The sequence below is a fragment of the Egretta garzetta genome, unplaced genomic scaffold (genome assembly GCF_000687185.1).
Source record: "Egretta garzetta isolate BGI_Z169 unplaced genomic scaffold, ASM68718v1 scaffold553, whole genome shotgun sequence".
Lineage (NCBI taxonomy): Eukaryota > Metazoa > Chordata > Aves > Pelecaniformes > Ardeidae > Egretta > Egretta garzetta.
The window spans coordinates 130,493-150,921 of NW_009259328.1; the positions used below are offsets into that span (position 1 = coordinate 130,493).

At 41.0% G+C, this 20,429-nt stretch overlaps 1 protein-coding gene across 1 annotated transcript in view; it reads left to right on the forward strand.

Annotated features, from left to right (window-relative positions):
• The window catches only part of FBLN2 (fibulin 2), an 82,107-nt gene that overhangs the window by 47,712 nt on the left and 13,966 nt on the right, over positions 1 to 20,429 (forward strand). The window contains exons 3-8 of the mRNA XM_035892228.1: positions 2,231 to 2,360; positions 6,454 to 6,640; positions 7,813 to 8,019; positions 10,482 to 10,598; positions 11,040 to 11,141; positions 18,690 to 18,824. Of these exons, the coding sequence (XP_035748121.1) occupies positions 2,231 to 2,360; positions 6,454 to 6,640; positions 7,813 to 8,019; positions 10,482 to 10,598; positions 11,040 to 11,141; positions 18,690 to 18,824 (878 nt within the window). The remainder of the gene's footprint in view (positions 1 to 2,230; positions 2,361 to 6,453; positions 6,641 to 7,812; positions 8,020 to 10,481; positions 10,599 to 11,039; positions 11,142 to 18,689; positions 18,825 to 20,429) is intronic.

Genomic DNA, 20,429 nt, shown 5'->3' on the forward strand with positions numbered 1-20,429 from the left:
CAGAAATGTTCAGAATCTGCTTTGAAGCACCAACTCATTTATCTGATCTGTGAAGAGTAGGTTTGTGAAGGAGAAACAAGAGAATGTGGTTAACACTGTTCCCAATTAATTTTCTGATATTAGAATAGCTGAAACTGAGCTGTGCTGATAGTTAAAGAAATACAAAAAGAAGAAATGGCCAGTGATACTCCAGTGCTCCAGACAATACTGTTTCTACTCTGTATTTCACACGTGAAAGGAATTTCTCATGGCTAAATGTCATACTTCAGAATAATGTGAATCTATAGAGATTTCAGTGGTTTAATACGGTAAACACTTCGCACGTATAAAAATGCTTCTTGTAGCAATTTGTCATTTCTACAAACAATAATATCTTTCAGTTTGGGTTTTTAAAAATTTTTTTAATGAAATTTTGGATGTCTTATGTAAGCGATAATAGCTGAATTACTGGTACTTGAATATATTTGGGTAATAACCATTCATGGCTCAAAAAATTGTCTTTCTCCAGTCGGCAATTAACACTGGATTAGAAAACTAACTTCCCTGAAAACAAAGCGCCTGGAGGTGGTAATCCCCTTCCTGTAATCAAACCCAAACCACTGCTTCCTCGCTTATGCTGCCCAGCTTAAAAATATTAATGTAAAGCTGACACAACAGGCCATTGGTATTGGGAAAGTGGCCAAGTGGCTGTCACTGGCTGGTTTCTACTGACATAAGAGACTTTTTTATAAAGACATTATCACTTTCCTTTTTATTGTGTTTTTGTTTTCTTTTTTTAATTGAAGCATTAGGATGAAAGCTGTGACTTGGAAATACAATCTTCTCAGAAAAGAAAAGGTTTTGTTTCCTAGGACAACTGTATTTTATTGCAGTAATAATGATATCTGACTGACAAAAGTTGTTTACTTGCAAATATTTTTGTTGCAGGAGAATTGCTTTGCTATGAGGCACTGGCTGTTAAAATACATCAACCTCCCCTTCATCGTCACCAGGGTACCCCGTAAGGCAGTATGCCCTGTGACAGTGCATCAGCAAAAGATAGTTAGACATCAAGGTTATTCTTGGAAAAAGATAAACTTTGCTTAATTCCTTCATGCCACCTAATCTGTCCAGAACAGAGATTTACCCTTACTCATAACATAATACATTATTTCATCTGAGTTTTAACGTGTTTGTCTGTGTCACATATGCCCCATCTACAGGTCACGTACTCATCATAACCCCCTCGGGAGAATTCTTGTGGCCTGCAGCTCTCAGTCCTCACCCTTCCCCATCATAGGGACCCTTTCCTATCCCAGGCCCACACACCGATCCCTCCTGGGGTGCTGCTGCTTCCACGCTGCATGGATTGAGAGATGGCTCACGGAGCAAAGCCAAAGGGGCTATGTCATTTCGTCTGCTCTTTTGTATATGAATGAAAGAAGCAGATACCTCTTTGAAGGGGCAGGGCAGTACTATAGACTTTAAAATAGCGGGGAAGAGTATTTTATCATTTCAATGAATATCTATTAAATTGCATTTAGGAATTTGCCATTTAGATTTTTAATCTGTTTCATTTCAACCTTCAGTGAATCTCGTTAAAATGCTTGATTTGAAGAGCCATATATAGGAAATGTATGTTCCCAAATTAATTCCTATACAGTGATCAAGTCACCCATAACCTTCTCTTTGATGGCCAAAGTTAGAGGAAAGCTTAAATTCTGGGTTACAATCTGTGGGGCTATAAAGGAGAGTTTATAGGGGTTTTGTGATGTGAAGCTTTCCTTAAGTCCTGTCCAGAGCTTCGGTCCTCTGGTTGGTGAAGAAGTAAGTAAGCGCGTACGGGTGCATTTCCCTTTCCCCACTTAGCAGGGAAGAAGGTTTCTGTCTGTTTTCTGTTTGTGAAACCTTCTGAAGACTTTGGAGAAGTGAAACATGGGGAAGAGGGACTGTTGCACAAAGACAGATGAGCTGTAAGGGATATTGGTGACCAGACTTTGAGAGGCAGTGACCTAAACACAAGACTTCCTGAGCATTTATCACTACAACTTCTTACTAGAAATGAGAAAAAAAAGACATCCTGTAAAGGCCAGTGGGTGCCATCTGTATTATACTAGTAGCAACACTCGTGTCAAAGAGGGACCAAATCTGTGGAATGTATCGTGAATCCAATAGGTCTGGGGTTTTTTGCATCCCATCCTGATGTCTTCTCAAAGTCAGTGAATGCTTTCCCTCCAATGATGCTTTGCAGAATTGCTCAGAAGCAGTGTTGCGTCTCCACCGTAAAGGAAAACAGCTGCCTGGCTGGCATGATTGCCGCCAAGGAAGGAGATGTGTGTGGACTGGAGGAAAGCGATCCCTGTGCAGGATCGTCATATAAGGTAAGTTGCTCTGATGCCTCTATAAGTTTTGTTCCAAATATGAGGTGTCCTTATTTCCTGCATTTAGCAGTAATTTATTCATACATTATTATGGAGCAGAATTAATTATAAAGTTGCAGGAATGTGGCAGGGAAATTACGCTGTTTGCTTTTAGGTTTCAATTGCCTGGTATTGCAGCCCCTTTTAAAACTTCACAGTAATGTTGTTTTGAATTATTTCCATCTCCATTTCAAAGATTTAACTTGCTGTTATTACTCTTGCTTCCTCGCTTTGGAAGTAGCTGAAAGGACCATTTTAGTTTTTATATCTATGGTGTAGAAGAATTTAGAAAATGATAGGGCAAAACTTAATCGAAGATACAATGTGATACCCATTCCTGAACAGTTTGGTTGGCTACAGTGTTGAATTGCAGCCTCATTTCTCTGTTAAACAAAACAATGGACTAGAGGAACAAGCATTTTAATGATGATGGCAGCTTTTGTTCATAAATAAAGGCAGACCATTTATGAATGGTTCAAATCACAAATCACGAACCACAGCCTCAGCTTGTATAAATGAGATTTGCTTTATGAGAATCAGTGGAGCCAAACCAATTTAAACCAGTTTGAAGATTCAGCATCTTGCTTGCTCACTTGCCTTGTTTTTACCAGAAGGGTGCATTTCAGAATTCATTTCACTCTGATAATAATTTACATAGCTATATCTAAGCTTAAGTGCAGCTTCCGTTGTCTCAGCAGGGAACTGATTAGTTCTGTCTGTTCTTATACCTCGGTGATTCTTGCAGATAATTATTCACTGGAAAAGCAAAATACATGGATGTCTACTGCAGAGTTTAAAGTTTAATTAGCTATGCCAATTTGTCATTTTCAGAACTATTATTTACTTGGGTTTGGAGTCTACCATTAGAATAAAAAAAGAATTTGTGCACTTGGGAGCAGACATTAATATTTCTGAAGTGTGACAGAGTTATTATTTTAGGTTTCCACCATGGGTCTTTTGCATGCCAGACAGAGCACAAGCTGTAGAGTAAGTCTTATCACACATGCCATTCCTCAGGAGGAGGTGGAGAGGGAAAACTTCATCGTTCCTGTCTGAACTGAAACAAGTTGCACAGTACTTGTGGAACAGCTGCTTGTTCCAGTGTAATGCTTTCCTTCAAGAGAAACCATCTGAAATGGTAAAATTATCGCAGGAGCAGCTTTGCCCTCTTCTTTAGCTCCTAAGTTATGCAGCTACTGCTTGAAAAAAATAATAAAAATATTCATATTGAGACTGTTGGGACTTTAAGAAAGGCTTTCTAATTATACTACAGTTAAATGTTCTTTCAGACGTGACCTTGCAGAAAATACTGATGGTGAAGGGCAGTGTTTCCCCTGAACTGCTCTGCTGTTAGTGACTGCTGTGTCTGGGTGTCATAAAGAAGTTTGTCTGGAATGTGGAAGGATGAATCTGTTGCCCCAAAGACTCTGCAGGATGTTTATGCTGTCCTGCCAAAAGCTAGGGGGTTTACTTCCAGGTAACAAACATGTCTTCAGGCATTTTAGATGCGGGGTCCTTAACTTTTGCTTCGAGATGAATGCGGCAGTGCCAGTTCTTTAGATCCAGGTATTCAGCTTGTCTTCAATACAACTTAATCTTAGGCTGATTTTACCTGTTATTTACTGTAAGACAAAAAGCACGTGCTTAGGGGCTTTTTGCTAGTGGATGGAGAAGCCATTGTGGTAAATCCAATTATGCTGCATTCCAGGGAAGATATTTTGAGAGGAAAATAGAAAGCTGTGAATAAAACAGTGGTTCTCAAGGCATGTTTCTCAATGTCAATGTAAAAATAGTCATATTTGTTATTAAATCAGTTGTAGAATTCCAGTGAAGTTCAAAAGATAGCTAATAGAAGATCAAGACGCTCAAGTTTTTACATTTTAGAAGGAACTTTGTGACAAACAAGTTTTGCCACTGGAAAATGAGACATCTGTATTCATCTGGAAAATATGTGAGCCCAAAAGTGTGTGACTGATTTAATCCTCTCTGTGATGCCTGCGCATGGGATAAATTGTGAATCAAAACGATGACTGAGAAAGCCATATTATTCAAGGCAAATATTCCAATATTTTACAGCACTTTAGTAAAAACATGTATTATCCTTAACTTCTTTTATTTTGCATATTGAAGCTGAAAAAATTGTACCAAAACTAAAAATACTTACAGCAAGTAGAGTTTTCCCTTTGATAAAATGTTGAACTTGAAGATTCTGGATTTGGGGAGGATGAAAACAGAGAATTTTTCTCTTTTCTAGCATGACCACAATCAATTATAGTTAGACTTTTCATTTTTAATACTTCTTTTGAAAAGATGATATAGCCCCTTTAAGTATCAAAAATCATTCAGCATCTTCAGGACCGGTACTGTAAACTTTTCACAAGCATGTGTTTGGGCACATAAAGTCAATTCTTTATGGTTGTGCCTATTTGCAAATGTGAATAACATCTACTATTTATGATGTTTGGGGACTTCTCAGATTAGAAAGCGGGGACATAAAACACGAGCTGTAGTCGTAGGTACTGGGCTGAAGATGCAAGGGGTGCATATGGCATGTGAAATGTCCAAGAAACCCTACAGTGTTTGAATCTTGAAAAAGGTGGCTCGGCAGAAGAGTTTCTTGCAGATGGAGCTGTTAGTGGAAAATTTTCCTGTCTCCCTAGTGGAGACAGACTCTGGTTTAACGTGAATGCCAGTCTAGGATTGCTAATCATGAAATGTGAGTCCTTTCCGTTTCCATACTGCCTCCAACCCTTACAACGCTGCTGCCCTTATTCACTCTCCTCAGGTCAGAGATCTCTCTCCTGGGAAGTGGGAGCTTAGTTAAGTTTTCTGATGTTCTGTCCTTGGACTTTCTGTTGACATAGGTAACTGGTGCCAGTTTGAATAGACCTTCGTTTTATGTGTCTGATGCCTTTTCATAGACTGCATATTTGTGTAGACTGAAATAACTTCTCTTGGTTCAGAGTTGCTCTTGCAGTGTAGCTGCAAACTATAAATGAGTGCTGCTGGGCTGGATGGCTTGCCTATCAAAGGAGTTGCAGAGGGAAGGAGACTGCATTTTATAACCATTCTGTCAGTGAGAGCACCTAAATATATGTAAATATATATATATATATATAAAAATAAAAGGGATGTCAGGACACTTGCATTTACATCCAGACAGGCATCTTTAATTCACATATGGCCCCTGTATGTGTCTGTAGCAGACTTACAACTCCTCAGCTTTCTTGTGCCTATGCGGTGTGGACTTTTTGAATTTGGTATAATTTATCTGATGTATTTTTGTGGCCTGACTGTTCAGTAGATTTGTATGTGACCAAGTGAAGCACGACACAGTTCTTATCTGCCACCTGCAGCAGAGGAGACTGCAAGAGAGACTACATTTCAGGGATGCCCCATTGCGTCAACCTGTCAGTAAAGCCACTGTTAGATGCAGTCAGGAAAGAAAAGGCACGCAAATAGCTAATAAAATATACCCTGGCCTTTCTCTAGCCACTCTCAGTGGGATGCTGCCCAGGACAGTCAGGTAATTAAGGGGCACAGTGGGTTTGCAAGACTGTGGTGCATAGAGGAAAGAGTCTTTACTGACACACTGACAGAGATCAGATGCTGCTGCTGATCCTCACATCCACGCAAGATATTTACAATTCCTTTCACGTTGCTTCAACAGCAAACCATGTGTTGAGATCTAATGCACAGAGATCTAGATCTGTATTATTTTGTTTATAATATACTATATACAAAGCAATGGCTGTGTGCAAGAGCTGGGAAGAAGTGATCTGCGGCACCATGACTTCCTTGCATGCAAAGTTGCTGAAATCGTCATCACAGCAAGAGTTTGTGTTTCGCCTGGTTGTAGTTGACCCATTTGTGCAGGGATGCCTAAACCAAGCACAAGTAAAGCTTTGATGTTTACAACTGTCTAAACTCTAAGTGCTTTTCCAGATGCTCCACTGTCAGAGAAAGTGCAGATCAGTTCCAGGTGCATGTGCAGACTCATCCCTGAAATGGGCTGTATTAAATCCTTGTTGCTGATAGTCTCCTCCTTTTGCAGCAATGCTGCGATTGCTGTAATCTGGGCCTGCGATTAAGGAGTGAGGGGAAAACCTGTGAGTCCAACATAAATCTGGGCTACCCCTGCAGTCATGTGATGCTGTCCTGTTGTGAAGGGGGCGATCACTTTATCCATCCAGAAATAAAAAGGCATCCTGAACCTTTGCCAACAGTGACACCTGAGAAGGGTAAGTGTCCATGTATGATTTGAAAACATTGCAGATGAGGTTTTCGCCTCACACGGTCATATGGGGAGGTGCTGGAAGGATTAATGCTACAGGAGCACGGTTGCCTTCCCTCTCAGATCAGATGTAGACCCTCTTGTTCTTAAAACAGTTTTGAAAAAGTAAAAAAAAAAAAAGTAGGTGTTTCTGATCCTCAAAACATACCTTCTTTTGTAGTTTGCAGTTTTAAGCTTTCTCCCGAGTCACATAGTACAGAGACCTGCCACTAGCTGTTGGTAAGAAGCAAAGGTGAAGCTGGTCTTGTCTTTTAGCAGAAGCTCTGTGTAAAGCAAATTATGAGTTTTTCCAGACAAAGTAGGCCCATGGGTTATGATACCAGTGAAACGTCCTGGGAATAGATTTCCTATTGTACATGCCTGAGTTGCATGGTTACCTCCTGCATATGATAGGGTTCAATTTTTGTCCATTTTCATCTCATGAACTAAACATGTATTTTCTCTCGTCAACAAATGTAAGGGTTTATTTCGACCTAGATGAGACCTTATTGGGCAAGGAAGTTTGCATATATGTGTTTAAGAAAAGCTGACTGTGAAACTCGCAGAATAATTAATTTTAGTATTGCAGAAAGTCTTGTCAGACTTGGTCAGGAAATTAAGAGGATCGAGCCTTTGCCAGTGTTTAAAAGCAGTAGGTAAGATAGCCACGTTACTATTAAGTGGCTCCCATAAAGTTTGTAATGCTAGCTAGAGAAGTAGCCAATAAATTAATAGCGGTGTTGAAATGAGTTTGCAAACCAACTGGATAACTTTTTCTCCTGAAATTAGAAATCTCGTGTGGTTCTTCAGTGGGGCCAGTTCCAGCTGGGGCTTCAATGTGGTACCTTAGTTCAAATAACAATAGCGGCGATGTTAGTAGTCAGAGTGAAAGGCGAGCGTGTGACCTCCCAGGGTCACCTTTTTTTGTCAGCAGCTCCTGTAAAACGTCTGTCCCACCAGCCCTGCGGAAGGAGGTAGTGGACCTTATTTTCAGGATGGGTTCGTTTTCTCTTGTCCTTAGAATAACTGGTCTGGGTACCTTTGACTGTATCTGGAGTTTGTGTGAGCAAAAGCTCCATACTGTACAGTCCTAATGCCAAAACACCTTCTGGAGAACCCACAAGTGGTGTTCTGTTGTAGTTTCAGAGATGGAAGATCACAATGAAGCTTTGTCCATCAGCAACGAAGCTGAACTGTCAAATAACCTGCCTGGAGATGACTTGGATGAATGCCTTCTCTATGGTGGGGAACTTTGTCAGCATTTGTGTGTAAACACTGTGGGGTCCTACAAGTGTTCGTGTTTTCCAGAATTCACTTTGCAAGATGATGGAACCAGCTGCTCTCCAGGTGAGAAAACGGGCAGGAAACACCATGAATGATGGTGTCTGTGCCACCAGCATTGATCTACGAAGCTTTTCTTTAGTTTCTCTGTAGTTTCTGTGAGGTTTTTTACGGGTACTGATGCATGGACTTTTTCTGTGGAAATTGGACAGGTTAATAATGTAAAGAAAAGCAACCATTTAGGGAACTTAATTATGCCTCAGTTTTGTCTGTTGATAGTGTGAGATCAGGGTGGTTTTTAAATTATTCAAATCAAGGCTGTTTTCACTTTTCAGAAGATGATTTGTAAAGATTGTTACTGAAATACCTTTTCTTAGAGTAATTTTGTATTTCAGTGTCAGCTTTCCTTTAGATAAACTGCTCAGTTCAGACAGATAGTGTTGCTTCCTGAACTTTGATTTTTATCTAGAATCATTAACATCTTTCAGTGATACAAAATCTAAATCCATCTAGTGTGGTGGAAGTCTTGAAAAGAAAGTCTGTTGTGTTGTAATTGTTTTGGTGTCTGGAGTTCTCCAATGGCAAGATTTCAAATCAGATAACCCAAATAAGCTGAAACCTTACATTAGTTACAAGTGCTTTCAGTTATTTAACAAGCAAAACAAGTGTTGCCATCCAATGACAGAATTCCTTAGACTTTCTGCCCAAGCCAAACAATGAGCATTCATTATGTCATTCTTCTCAACGTGATGTTACAGCGCTTACATCAGTGATGTGTTTGACTGTTTCTGTGGCAGCCACCTGCTCTGTTGTTTATATTTAAGATTCTGGGGAAGGAGCCTAATTCAAAAGAGGGAGAGAAAAAGGTTCTTATTTTAGCACTGCAAAATTTGGCTTGATTGTTCACCTGGAGCTTATGTGTGGTTTTGCTTTGCTTTGCTTAGCTTCTCCCATTACTAACTCCGTTGAAGTGCAGGTTTGCGTTAACACATCTTGGATCTGGGTAGTCAGTATTCTTGGCAGATCTGCAAGACTGCAGTGCTTATGGCTGTGCCAAGAGGTGCAGAGGGATTTGCAGAACTCAGTTGAGGCAGGGGACTGTGCAAGAGGCATTGGAGACATGCAGGGAGAGTGAGGTGAGGAAGGGCTGCTGCTGTTGTCATGGAATCCTGGGTCAAATGAAAGGCTGGGTGAGGGACACAGCAGGGCAGGACACCCCACTTGCTACGTGTGGCTAAACAGCCTGTGCTCTACCTGGCCTTTTATTTCTCATTTTTCCTCTGTGTGTGCACATCTCTCTCATGTGGCCTGTGGATGGAGACCCACACCAGACACCTTTCAGTCTCATACTGTTGGTAACATTTACTCCCATGATTAGCTTTACTGCTTTTGTATTTGTACCTGCCCCAGTACATTTCCTGCTCTTTGCTGGACTGTGAATGTTTTTGTATTGCACTTTTGGTTTTTAAAACGTGTCACACTTTTTCATGAGGCTTGGAAGAAGTGATGTCCTTGCAGTGGCTCTGTGAGGCAAGGAGAAAGCATACATTGATGAAACTTCAACAGCTTCTTCTCACTTCTCTGCTCTCTTTCTGGGGAAATCATTCAGGCTATGCCACAAGCAGGCATCTTGTATTTCTCTCTGTGTTGTAGCCTGTTGTATGTCTGTGATTTCTTTTTTTTTTTTTTTTTTTTTTTTTTTTTTTAAATGAAATCGCTCTTCCCATACCCCAAACCTGTATTGCAGTCACACTTCGTCATTTAATGCTGTCATTGTTTGGTTGCTCGCACTTTGCTCCAGGTGATGCTTGAACTTAAATCAATAGGAATAGGACACACCCCTCTTAAGGAAGGATATAGCCATATGGATTTAGGCTTCCGTTTTGATGGTATTGATAAAGTGGATTACTCTTATTGATGTAACAGAGACTTTTTTTTTTTTTTAGCTATTCTGATACCTTTAATGTTACTGTTTGTTGACAGTCCCAATGACAGATAGAAGCTGTCATATTTTCCACTTGGCTCTGTAAAAGTCGGTCATGTCCTGGGCTTGTAAAGGTGTCTGCTTTTCATCTGTGTTGAAATAGGGTGTACAAGGGCTTGTTTTGGGTTCTGCTTTTTTTTCATCATACACCAAATGAAAGGCAGCCACTGTCTTTACAACATAGCAGCATTTAATAAAAATAGAATTAACACCTTGTTTGATTCTTCAATTATTGCAGTATTTTACTCTACAGAAGTTGTTTTCAGCCAAGCTCCCCGATCTGTACCCATGACGTTCGTGAGCATCTCCATTAGCAGGCAGCACTCTGTGTCTGCGTGCTGTTGGACAGTTGTTCATCTCAAACAGATGGCAGCTTCCAAAACTGACTGTTCACCTCCTTACATAGACAGTTGCCCAGGTCACCAAAATGTTTCCTCCTACAAACCAGGATGGAGCAGGATGAATGGGACCAGGACCCTTGCTGTGGGGTGCCTGGTGGAGGTGATGCTGTCCCTGATCCATCTCTGCCTCCCTTGCCTTACAGATCCCGACAGAGGACAGGTGACAAGGCTGGAAGCAGAAGCCACCATCCCTCCAGCAGCCTCTCCTTCTCAGCCTCTTCTCATCATGTCCTTACAAGAAGAGCAGGATAAGTGTAAAGGTATGTTGGAGGTGTAAACTGCAGATGCAGACAAGTGACGAATGTTTAGAGAGCCTGAATAAAATTCCACACGTCCCTTCACCAGTGCACATCCTTAATTTGTTACCTCTGGCATAAAGCTGAGGAATTGTCAGGGGAAACCTGAGGAGGTAATTTGAGGCTATACTCTGATTTCAGGGTTATTACACACCTGCTGCTTAGTTTAAGGTAAGCAATGCAGCTGTGCAGCATAATGGTAACAGTACAGGTAGGTGTGACACAGGTGTCTTTCCCTGTAATAGGGGGGTTGTAGGTGGTGATTAGGGCTGTCTGGACAGATTGTTTACAAACTGCATTCCCTATTGCTTAAACTGGGATTAGATTTGAATGACCTGGAGGTTTGTAACTTCACCTGATCTGTGCTGTGAATGCTAATGTATTTTGCAATTTTGCTTTGTATAGATAATGGCCCCTGCAAGCACATCTGCAATATCGCAGAGGGAAATGTTGTATGCTCTTGTTTGTCTGGATATACTATCATGGCTGATGGGATTTCTTGTGAAGGTAAGTGGTTTGGGTTCACCACAGAGACATGGCTAAAACACTTCTGTATAGATCTCATTAATCTCATACCCCTAGGTGGTTCTCTAAGGGTTCCTTATTTTCAGTGTTGTGAATTGCAAGTGGCAGTACAGAGACCATTTGCCAGAAGGACCACCAGATCTGCTTCACAGATAACTCCTGAAGCACGTCTATCCAGCGTGCCTGTTACCTGGGGACTTCAGGTGAAGGCAAGCCTGCATTTGTGCTCTTTTCCTCTGACATCCCAGGCTCTTTTTCAGCCCTCTTGGTTTCTCTTCCCACTACTGATCCTCTCCAAGGTTTGTCTACTCAGCTATTGACACACAGCTTTTCTTCCTGAGAGTGGGAGCAGCTAGCAGCATGTGAGCATATTTGCTGTCCCGAGGAGCCCCTTCAAAACCACAGCTCTGCCTGGTCACCTCTTTTATTTGGTTTTATTTCTCCTTGCCTTGAAAACCTGAATTCAGTGAGCCTCGAGTTGCACCGGGGGAGGTTTAGATTGGACATTAGGAAAAATTTCTTCCCTGAAAGGGTTGTCAAGCACTGGAAGGGGCTGCCCAGGGAACGGGTGGAGTCCCCACCCCTGGAGGTATTTAAAAGCCAGGCAGACGAGGTGCTTAGGGCCATGGATTAGTGGTGGGATGGCAGAGTTAGGGTAACAGTTGGCCTTGATGATCTTAAAGGCCTTTTCCAACCTCAATGATTCTATGATTCTGTGATTCACTGCTAGGAAGAATGTGCTGTTGTGAGCTGCTACAGCTCCATGTGTTTCACTTGACACTGAAGCTCAGGCCTGCGCAACGATGAACAGTGAATTCCAACGCTGCATCATGATCGTTCACATTTATATAAATTTTAAATGGACATGTTTGGGTAGTGACAAAGGATGTGTTTGCCTAGGAAAGATTTGGGGGTCGGAAGCAATGCCCTGTGACATATCTTAATTATAAATCTGTAAGTACGGAAGCAATAAGAGCCAGCAGTGAAATGCAAGTAGAAGCTTCTGATGCTCAGAATTGCTCACAAGCGATCCACATCCCTCTTAATCTCAGATCTTATTGAATAACAAATCATTTTCATGAAATTCCAGATAGTGTGTGAAGAAAATGGCAATTTAATATCACCAGATAAAATATTCACTGTGCATGGCTTACTCAAGTGCGGTGGAAAATAACTTGATTAATTAACATCAGAATCAAAAGGGGCATTTCAAGGCAATCATTTTCCTACAAGAGGGGAAAATATTCAGAAATGTCAGTGGAAGTAGTGAGTTTAAATTGTAGCAAGGGACATTTATGATCTACATTAAAGTAGGTATTTGATTGTAAGGGTGGTGACGCACTGGAACAGGTTTCCCGCAAAGAGCGTGGGTTGCGTCTGTGTGGCTGCCTGTTTTTCCAAATGGCTCTTTCTGGAACGACAAAAGCGTAGGGGTGCAAGCAAGGACTAGATGATCTCCAAGGGTTTATTCCAGCCCTGCTTTCAGAGTAACACTATATATTACAGCAGGGTGCTGATGTAGTAGCTCCAACACACTTCATTTAGAGATCTCCACCATGGAAGAAGTGTTGCTTTATTTCAGAAACTGTTTGAGTAGAATTCTGTTTTTCCCTTTGGGTTGTGACATGTTGATACAGCTTTGGATGAGTGCCTCACAGGTGCTCACACTTGTTCCAGAGGACGATTATGTGTGAACACATTGGGATCATTCTACTGTGTCAGCCACAGAGTGATCTGTGCAGGGGGCTTTATACTCAACAGGCACAGAAAATGTGTTGGTAAGATGATAGGTATAAACCGTTCACCACAGCATCATAATTCTTCGTGCTCTGCAATGCATTTAAACCATTTGTGCTAAAAGGTGCTCTGGCCATCTTTGCATATGACATGTCAGTATGAGTTAGTAAAAACATATGTGCGCCATTTGCTCAGCCACTTAGCATCATGAGCTGTATGCGATTTGGCTTTTTCCCTAGCAATACATTCTCAGGACATATATAACTTTGCTCAAAAAGTTCATAGAAGTTCATACATAAAAGTTCATAGGTTTGATGACCACAGTAGTATTGATGGCTATTAAACTGGACTAAGAAAACATGGCAGTTGATCTCTCTGGACAGTGTCAGGACTGCCAAATCCCCAGACACCCTGAAACAACAAAACTTCATAAATACAGCTCAAGAAATCTGCATACGTCCAGGCAGTGGAAAAGATCGATTCCAAAGTAATGGAATTTTAAAATTCAGATTAGTCCTTTGTCAATTCTGGCACAAATTTCTTTGTGTAAAAGTTGAAGATTGCTTCATAATTCTGCAGTGTCATCCTTGCTATTTAAGTTCATATAAGAAACCAATCTATTTTTACAAGTGTATTTATGAGGATTTAATTTGCTTCAAAAAGCCGAGGCCTGAGCTTACAAAATAGTTTCTATTTGGGGTGCTTTTCTCGAGGCTGGGTTAGGAGGCACATGAGCTGCAGCAGTAATATCCTGGAAAAACGGAGCACCCAGAGACCTCTGGTCAAGTAATGGAAGCAGCAGTGCCTGTGGCTACCATGTCATGTGTGAATGCCTTTGTCTCCCGCCCCTGTCTTTCTCCCTGCAGTTATAACTTGTTTCTCTGACCATCACATCTTTGGTTTTTTTCCTGTCTTTTAAAGCTCTGTGATGGCATCTTATTGATGAGCATCATATGGCATGAGGGCATGAGCAGGAAAGCATATACAGTGTCATAGTTTAGAGCAGAAACATGATTTACTATCTTTGGGTTTCCCTTAAATTTTCAAAGTTGGATTTTTTTTTTTTATATTAGTATTATTTATTTTGAAATCAGAGATACTGGTCAGCATGGAAGACTAATGAAATTATTTAGTTTAAATGGCTGAGACCACACCACCGGAAGGAAGGATGCCTTTACAGAGAAACCAGCAGATTGCAAGATGGAAGATGGTTATTTGCCATTGGCCGCAGCCTGCATGGTGTGTTCCATGGCTTTCACAGAGCCTGCTGCATCTACCGCCCTTCTGAATAGAAGGTCTGGTAAGTGAGCAGCTGAAGGAACTGCCTCACCTTGCTTTCGGCTTTTGAAAATCTGGCCATTTAGTCCCCAGATGTTTTTGCTGTACTATGCAGTAGGAATATATCTGTCCTTTTCTACAGCTCCCAGGAGTGTTTTGAGACAAAATTAATGCATGTTTGTCAGCAACTTTGGCAGAAGGTGCTGCGGAAGATGCCAAGTGCATCCTTTTATGCACTTTCTTCCTCTCCTGTCCTCTACCCCATGACATTATAACAGACTTTTATTGTGCCTGATATAAGATAAACCTCAGGCATCGCTAATAAGATGAAAGATAGGACTCTCTTTTGTAAAGCTAAAAGATCCTCTTCTCCCTCACTAAATAACAAACCTCTGTATTTCTCTAATGCAAGTCAGTTTTTTACAAATATCCTTGTAAATAATCTAGAAGACTTTGAAGTTTCTCTTTCTTTTGGGATAGGTGTAGTCTGCGTTCTCCCTACTCATGTACAGCTCTGCGCTGTGTGTGGTGCCTGGAGAACATTTGCCCTATTTAACATTTTTCCTACTGTTCTAGTCAAAGGGGAAAGCCACAAGCATACTGTGGTTTCTGTTTTGTTCAACTGCCTCTTTGCAGCCGTATTCACCTAAGGTATCCGTTCCCAGCTTAACTGCTTTTGTGCTCCATCTCGAGCTACCTCAGACACCATGAGGAAGGCTTTGATAATTTGTTTGCAAATTAGTGTTGTTTTAATGATGTTAATCTTTGCATATTTTAGGGATGAGAGGAACAATCCTTGCACAGCAACAAAACAGCTGATAACCTCTTATCTGGTGAATTTCCTTTAGTCAAACTGTGGAAGTTTGTAATTCCAGGTGCATTCAGGAGCAGGTCTCCAGAATTCCTGAAAGCCAACCGTGCACAATGAAGAGTCACCAGCTGTTTAAATAGCTTGCACACACCAGCTTTGTGTAACTTTGTGAATAGATATTAAAGTGTCGTTAGGCTTGAAAACTCCATGTTCTCCAGAGATAAGAGCCAGGTTGGACATTTTTCATGTGGATTGCTTTTCCTGGTGACTTTCAGGCAAAGTCATTACCACCACCCACATGCACACTGGTGGAAGACTACTTTGCTACTTTCTTTCCTACTCCCATCTAAATTTTCCCTCCTGCCAGAGTGAGCAGCGAGTGCTCATTTTATTGCTGAACCATAGGGACTATGTGTGAGCACAGGATGGGTGGTTGCAAAATAACAGGTCTACATTCAACAGATGTCTTGCATAAAACAAATTGAGCTGAAGTAGTTGGAAGAGAAGAAAAAATCACGAGAAACTACAGATGCAGGACAAAAGTCTGCATTTCACATTTTTATGAAATGTGCCTAAAAATTAATTTTTAATGTTGAAGTATGTATTGAAATAAATAGCACTAGGCATATGTTGATATTCCTTTGCAAAACTGTCAGCTTCTTAGATGCAACAGGGATGCTCAGGGATCAGGCATACGTTGCTGTTTTCAACAGCAATTCCAGGGGACAAAAAGAGAGATTACCCAATTACATACTGACATAAAGTGAGGAATGTTGTTGCCTCACACATAGACCTGGTAGATTTATAAAAAATTAACTGTGACTTGTATTACTGAACTGTTTTTCCTCCTATTCCTGTTTTTTTTATAAATATAATCATGCCCTACCTCATAGCCTTAATTGTGTTGGATGAAGACTACAGCTGGCCCATTGTTGGGAATTAACTTTGTTTCAAACTGAAAAGATAACCCATATTTTTCCTAGTGCTCTGTCAAGCATCTTACTGACTTGTTGAGTTGGCTTCCATTACTGAAGAGAGACGGGCTATGGGCACTCTGGATTTTATGGATAACCAACAGGGAAGAATAAAGGAGAGATTGTCCTGTTTTATAAAAATGGATTCAGTCCTCACTTCCCACTACTTTGTGCTGTAATGGTAGAGCAAAATGGTACTAGGTACAGAGCTAGCACAGGAGCTTGTGTGCTGCCCCAGTGCAAATGGGGACCATGTTCCCAAAGATGCCTCTTCCCACCCTCACACTTATGCTAAGAGACACTGGTTTGCAGCAGGCATTGATGGTGAGAGCAGCGACACGGCCAGGTGGGAACTCCTGAGAAAGACGCAAGTCTTCTGAGATCCCATTTTGTGGGATTCCATTTAGGAATTAGAAAAATGAACAAAAAAAGAGTATGTCTGTTTAATAAAGTGAAAAGGGAACTTTGGTGGGCTGGCAGGCGGCCTGGTACCAGAGATGGAGAGTCATGCCCTGACGTTGGATAGGACAGAGCAGAGCTTTGCATACTGCATGGCATGTAGTTCAAGCCTTACATCTCAGCCTGGGTCACAATCATTAGGCTTTGGAGATCGTCAATGTATCACTTGTGCACAAAACTTTCATTGAAAGCAAAAATTCTGCATGTAATCATCCAGTTTCTGTAATTTTAATTTCCTCAGATGCGTTCTGGTTAGTTCTATGTATTTTCTCAAGTATGCAGAAATTTGAAAATTGAATCAAAAAATATAGACAAAGCATGAAATTATATCAGATAATTTTTGCTCTGTGAAATCTTAACCTGCTCTTTGCATCTGCTAGTCAGGTGGAATTCTTCCAACCTCATTTGGGTAGTATTTCAGACAAACATGCTTTCTTCCTAGTGACTCTTCTGACATTGTGCTGAGCTGACTTAAGTTCACATGATGCAGCGTGGTGCTGACAGTTTGTTTATATGAGAAGGCTTTTTGTGGTCTGCAAGAGAAGATAATCTCAGATCCGTTGTATAGCCAGTAGAAAGTCTTGCACTGGTTTGGACACTGTTAAGTGGCTATCTGTAGCCATTTTTCTCTAAGGAAAAAAAAAAAAGTCTCAAATATTTTAAGAACCAGGTCAAGTGGGAGAGGTCTACCACAGCAGCTCACATTCTTCTCAGCATGTGAGGGTTTGGGGTTTTTTTTTGGTTTTGGGGGTTTTTTACCCCCAAGACCACTTACGAGAATATTTCTGCTTACCCTTCATTCTTATGTGTAGAAACTGGGAAACTGTGCAAGCATTAGGAGGACGTAACCCTGTAAAATCTTCAGGGTGGGCAAGTGCCTGCCACTTGGTGGAAGTACTCAAACATCGCATGGGCCAGGCCAGAAAGGTATCCAGCTGACGGCAGTGGCCTTGCTGTGGATTAATCAGCTGGCTTTGGAAAGCAAGTACGCAGCATGTGAAGGATGGTAATGGCAAACAAAAAGCAAACACAAATAAATGAGAAGTGAAACAGCACCAAGTGGACATACTGGTCTTGCAAAACTCAGTGCACATCATTTGGTAGGAAACAAGCTGGCACGTTTTCCAAGGCAAAAAGCTTTTATAATGGCTTTTCCTGTTTTCCTGCTCCACCAGGGGAAGTAATATATCTGATGTTGTACTTACCCGAGAATGGGGTTCTACAGCCAAAATGAAACTCTGATTTAAACAATGCTTGCTTTGTTCTGTAGCGTGGAAACAGCTTCATGTGCAGAGAAACCCGATGATTGAGAATGGTTATGGTGCCATTTGGCTTTTGTTAGTTCTAGAAATAATTCTTAGCTTTATATAGAACTGTGAACATGTAAGATTTTGTGGAGAATGGCAAGAAAGTTTCCCATCCAAGTCTCTACCCCTTGTTGTTGATGCCAAGTATTTGCTCATCATGCTATTCCTAGCATTCATTATAAAAATAAGCAAAACCTGAATTTGAGATTATTTCACCCGAGCCTGTCAATGCGTGTCATTTTAAAGGTGTGGCATGTTCCTTTCCAAATTCCCTTTCCTGTCCTATGTTACGCGATCTTGTATGCAAGTGATTTTTTTTTTAAAAAAAACTTTTCTACGACTCCACCTGCTGAAATCAGACCTCTTTAAAGATTTAAATACAAATTTACAAACTCTATTGAGCCTCAGGATTCTTCTCTCGGTATATCCTTGTGTATCCAGTTCTGACAATGCATTCCTTAGGAAATAAGCACGTTGCAGGACTCCACCTTCATCGAGGCAGGTAGTTTCAGTACCAGTCTTGCAGCAGTTCCACACCTGCAGCTCCTGTCTGCCTGGCATGAAGGAGCAGGACTGATACACAGCCTGAGCTATGGAAACCTAGTAATGAGCCTTAATCACTTTCTCATTCAGTTGTCCAGGAGGTTTCTCTTCAGTACACCAGAAGCTGATTAAATGCAGGGTGGGTAGAGGATTGATAATCAGTTCTGTCCATCCGTTGTCCTCAACGCCTGCACCATCTGCTGCACGTTTTGGAAGAGGGGAGGAGAAGGAAATCTCCCTGTGATTTGTGTCTCCTGAATTACTCTGTGTTAACAAAAGATCCTGGAATAAAAAAATCTTTCAATCTTTTCTTTTGGAAACAATGGTTTCACTTGAGCTTTTGACTTCTTCCAAAAGAGCAGGAAGAGGCAGATCACTTGATACATATGAGGCACTGAATTGTTCTATCTATTTCTTGTAGACATTAACGAGTGTGTAACAGATACTCACACCTGCCAGCAGAGAGAGTACTGTGTCAACACGATGGGATCATTCAAATGTCTCCAGGAATCGAGCTGTCAGCCGGGTTATGAACTCAGGGATGGAGAATGCGTTGGTAAGACAAGTGTCATTCAGCTGATGCAATTGCTGTTACTGGAAAGGAAAGGAATTGCAAAGCATTTTATTGTTGCTGGTCTGTGATATCAGGGTTGTATGTAAAAAAGGCTGATCATCATGGAAAAGTTTGGCTTCATAGGTAGGACCCTTCTGTACATTCACTTACTTGAAATAGTTTCTAGCGATAACTTAAATTATTTGGAAAATGGGTGAAACCTTATGAATTGGGATTTACCCTGGTTTTAAGGCATTCGAGAGGGAGGGATCACTGATGGAGGAATTCCTATTAGGCTCCTCTGCCTGGCTCTGCTTTTCTCTGAAGGGGCTGATACTGTTTGCTGTTGAACACTGAATCACAGCCTGAATGGATCATGGGGCTGGCTCGGTCCAGTCCTTCCTGTGTTTAGGAGGTGTGCCTGCATTTATTTACATGTGGAATGGTCACGGGGTTAAGAAGCGATTCTTCATCTCCCTCTCCATGGTCTCTCTAGAGGTCTGATGGAGAAGCAGTTGCAACACAGCAGAAGTTGCTCTGCAGCCCAGGAGTGTGCAAGAGACAGGGGCCCTGCCTTCCAGGGCAAAAATCAGTGTTATTTAAATTTTTTTCACAAAGTTTCCTGACAGCTGGAGTAAGAGATGCCTAAGGAAAGAACTTCGCTCTTGACACATAACATAAAGATATAAAATAGAAGTGATCAGAAATCTCCCTTTACGTAGAGCTGTCATAATAAACTTTGGTTTATTGAGGCTGTTCATGACTGTCCTGTCCTGTTGTCTGATTCAATATCTAACATTTATTACGAATCTAAATTGCTGACTAGTTTTAAAGTTAGATTATAAAACTTACAAATTGTTTTAAAGTAGCCTTTAAATTAATGAGTTACAGGAAAGTCTAAAACTTCAAAACAAGTCTGTGTGAAATTGCCTACAGATAACTATTGAATTTTGAGAGGTTTATGAAATACTCAATTCCATGTTTTTCTTTGTTTCAGCCTATAAATATGGTAAGAGGACTTTATTAATATAGTACCTTCTGGGAGACTGGTGATGACCTTGACATTTAACTGAGGTGTCAGAATCAAAAGAGAAGGGCCAGCCGTTCTCCCCTTGTCTGCCTGGAGGAGTAGGGCTCCGCAATTGTGGAGTTTCCTCCATTTGTCTTTATCTTCTAGTAAAGATGTTCAGCATAGGGAGTGTTCTCAGAAACTGGCATATGTTAAAGCAGCATTTGAAAATATTCATGGGAACTAGGTTTTGAACATATTTATAGCTGAAGTCTGCTCCTAGGTGGGGTTTCTTCAAATGGAAAATGGAAGCAGTGCCACTGTACTAGCTGATCCTTGCAGTCACTCCACACAGATCAGTTGGTGTACATTTATAAGTTTGAAACTTGCAGGAAGTGTTTTCAGTGTGCCTAGAAAGCAAGCATTAAGTTGGTGAACATAATTTGAGAAATAATTTCATATACGTAATAAAAAATGAGAAAGCTGTGTTGAGCTCTGACTGCACAGTAAGAAAAAAAAGCAAAATTTGTTACTAATATTACTACGTCTCATTCAGGGTTTTTTTCAGAATAATTTTCAGAGTTGGGTAAGTGTTTGCT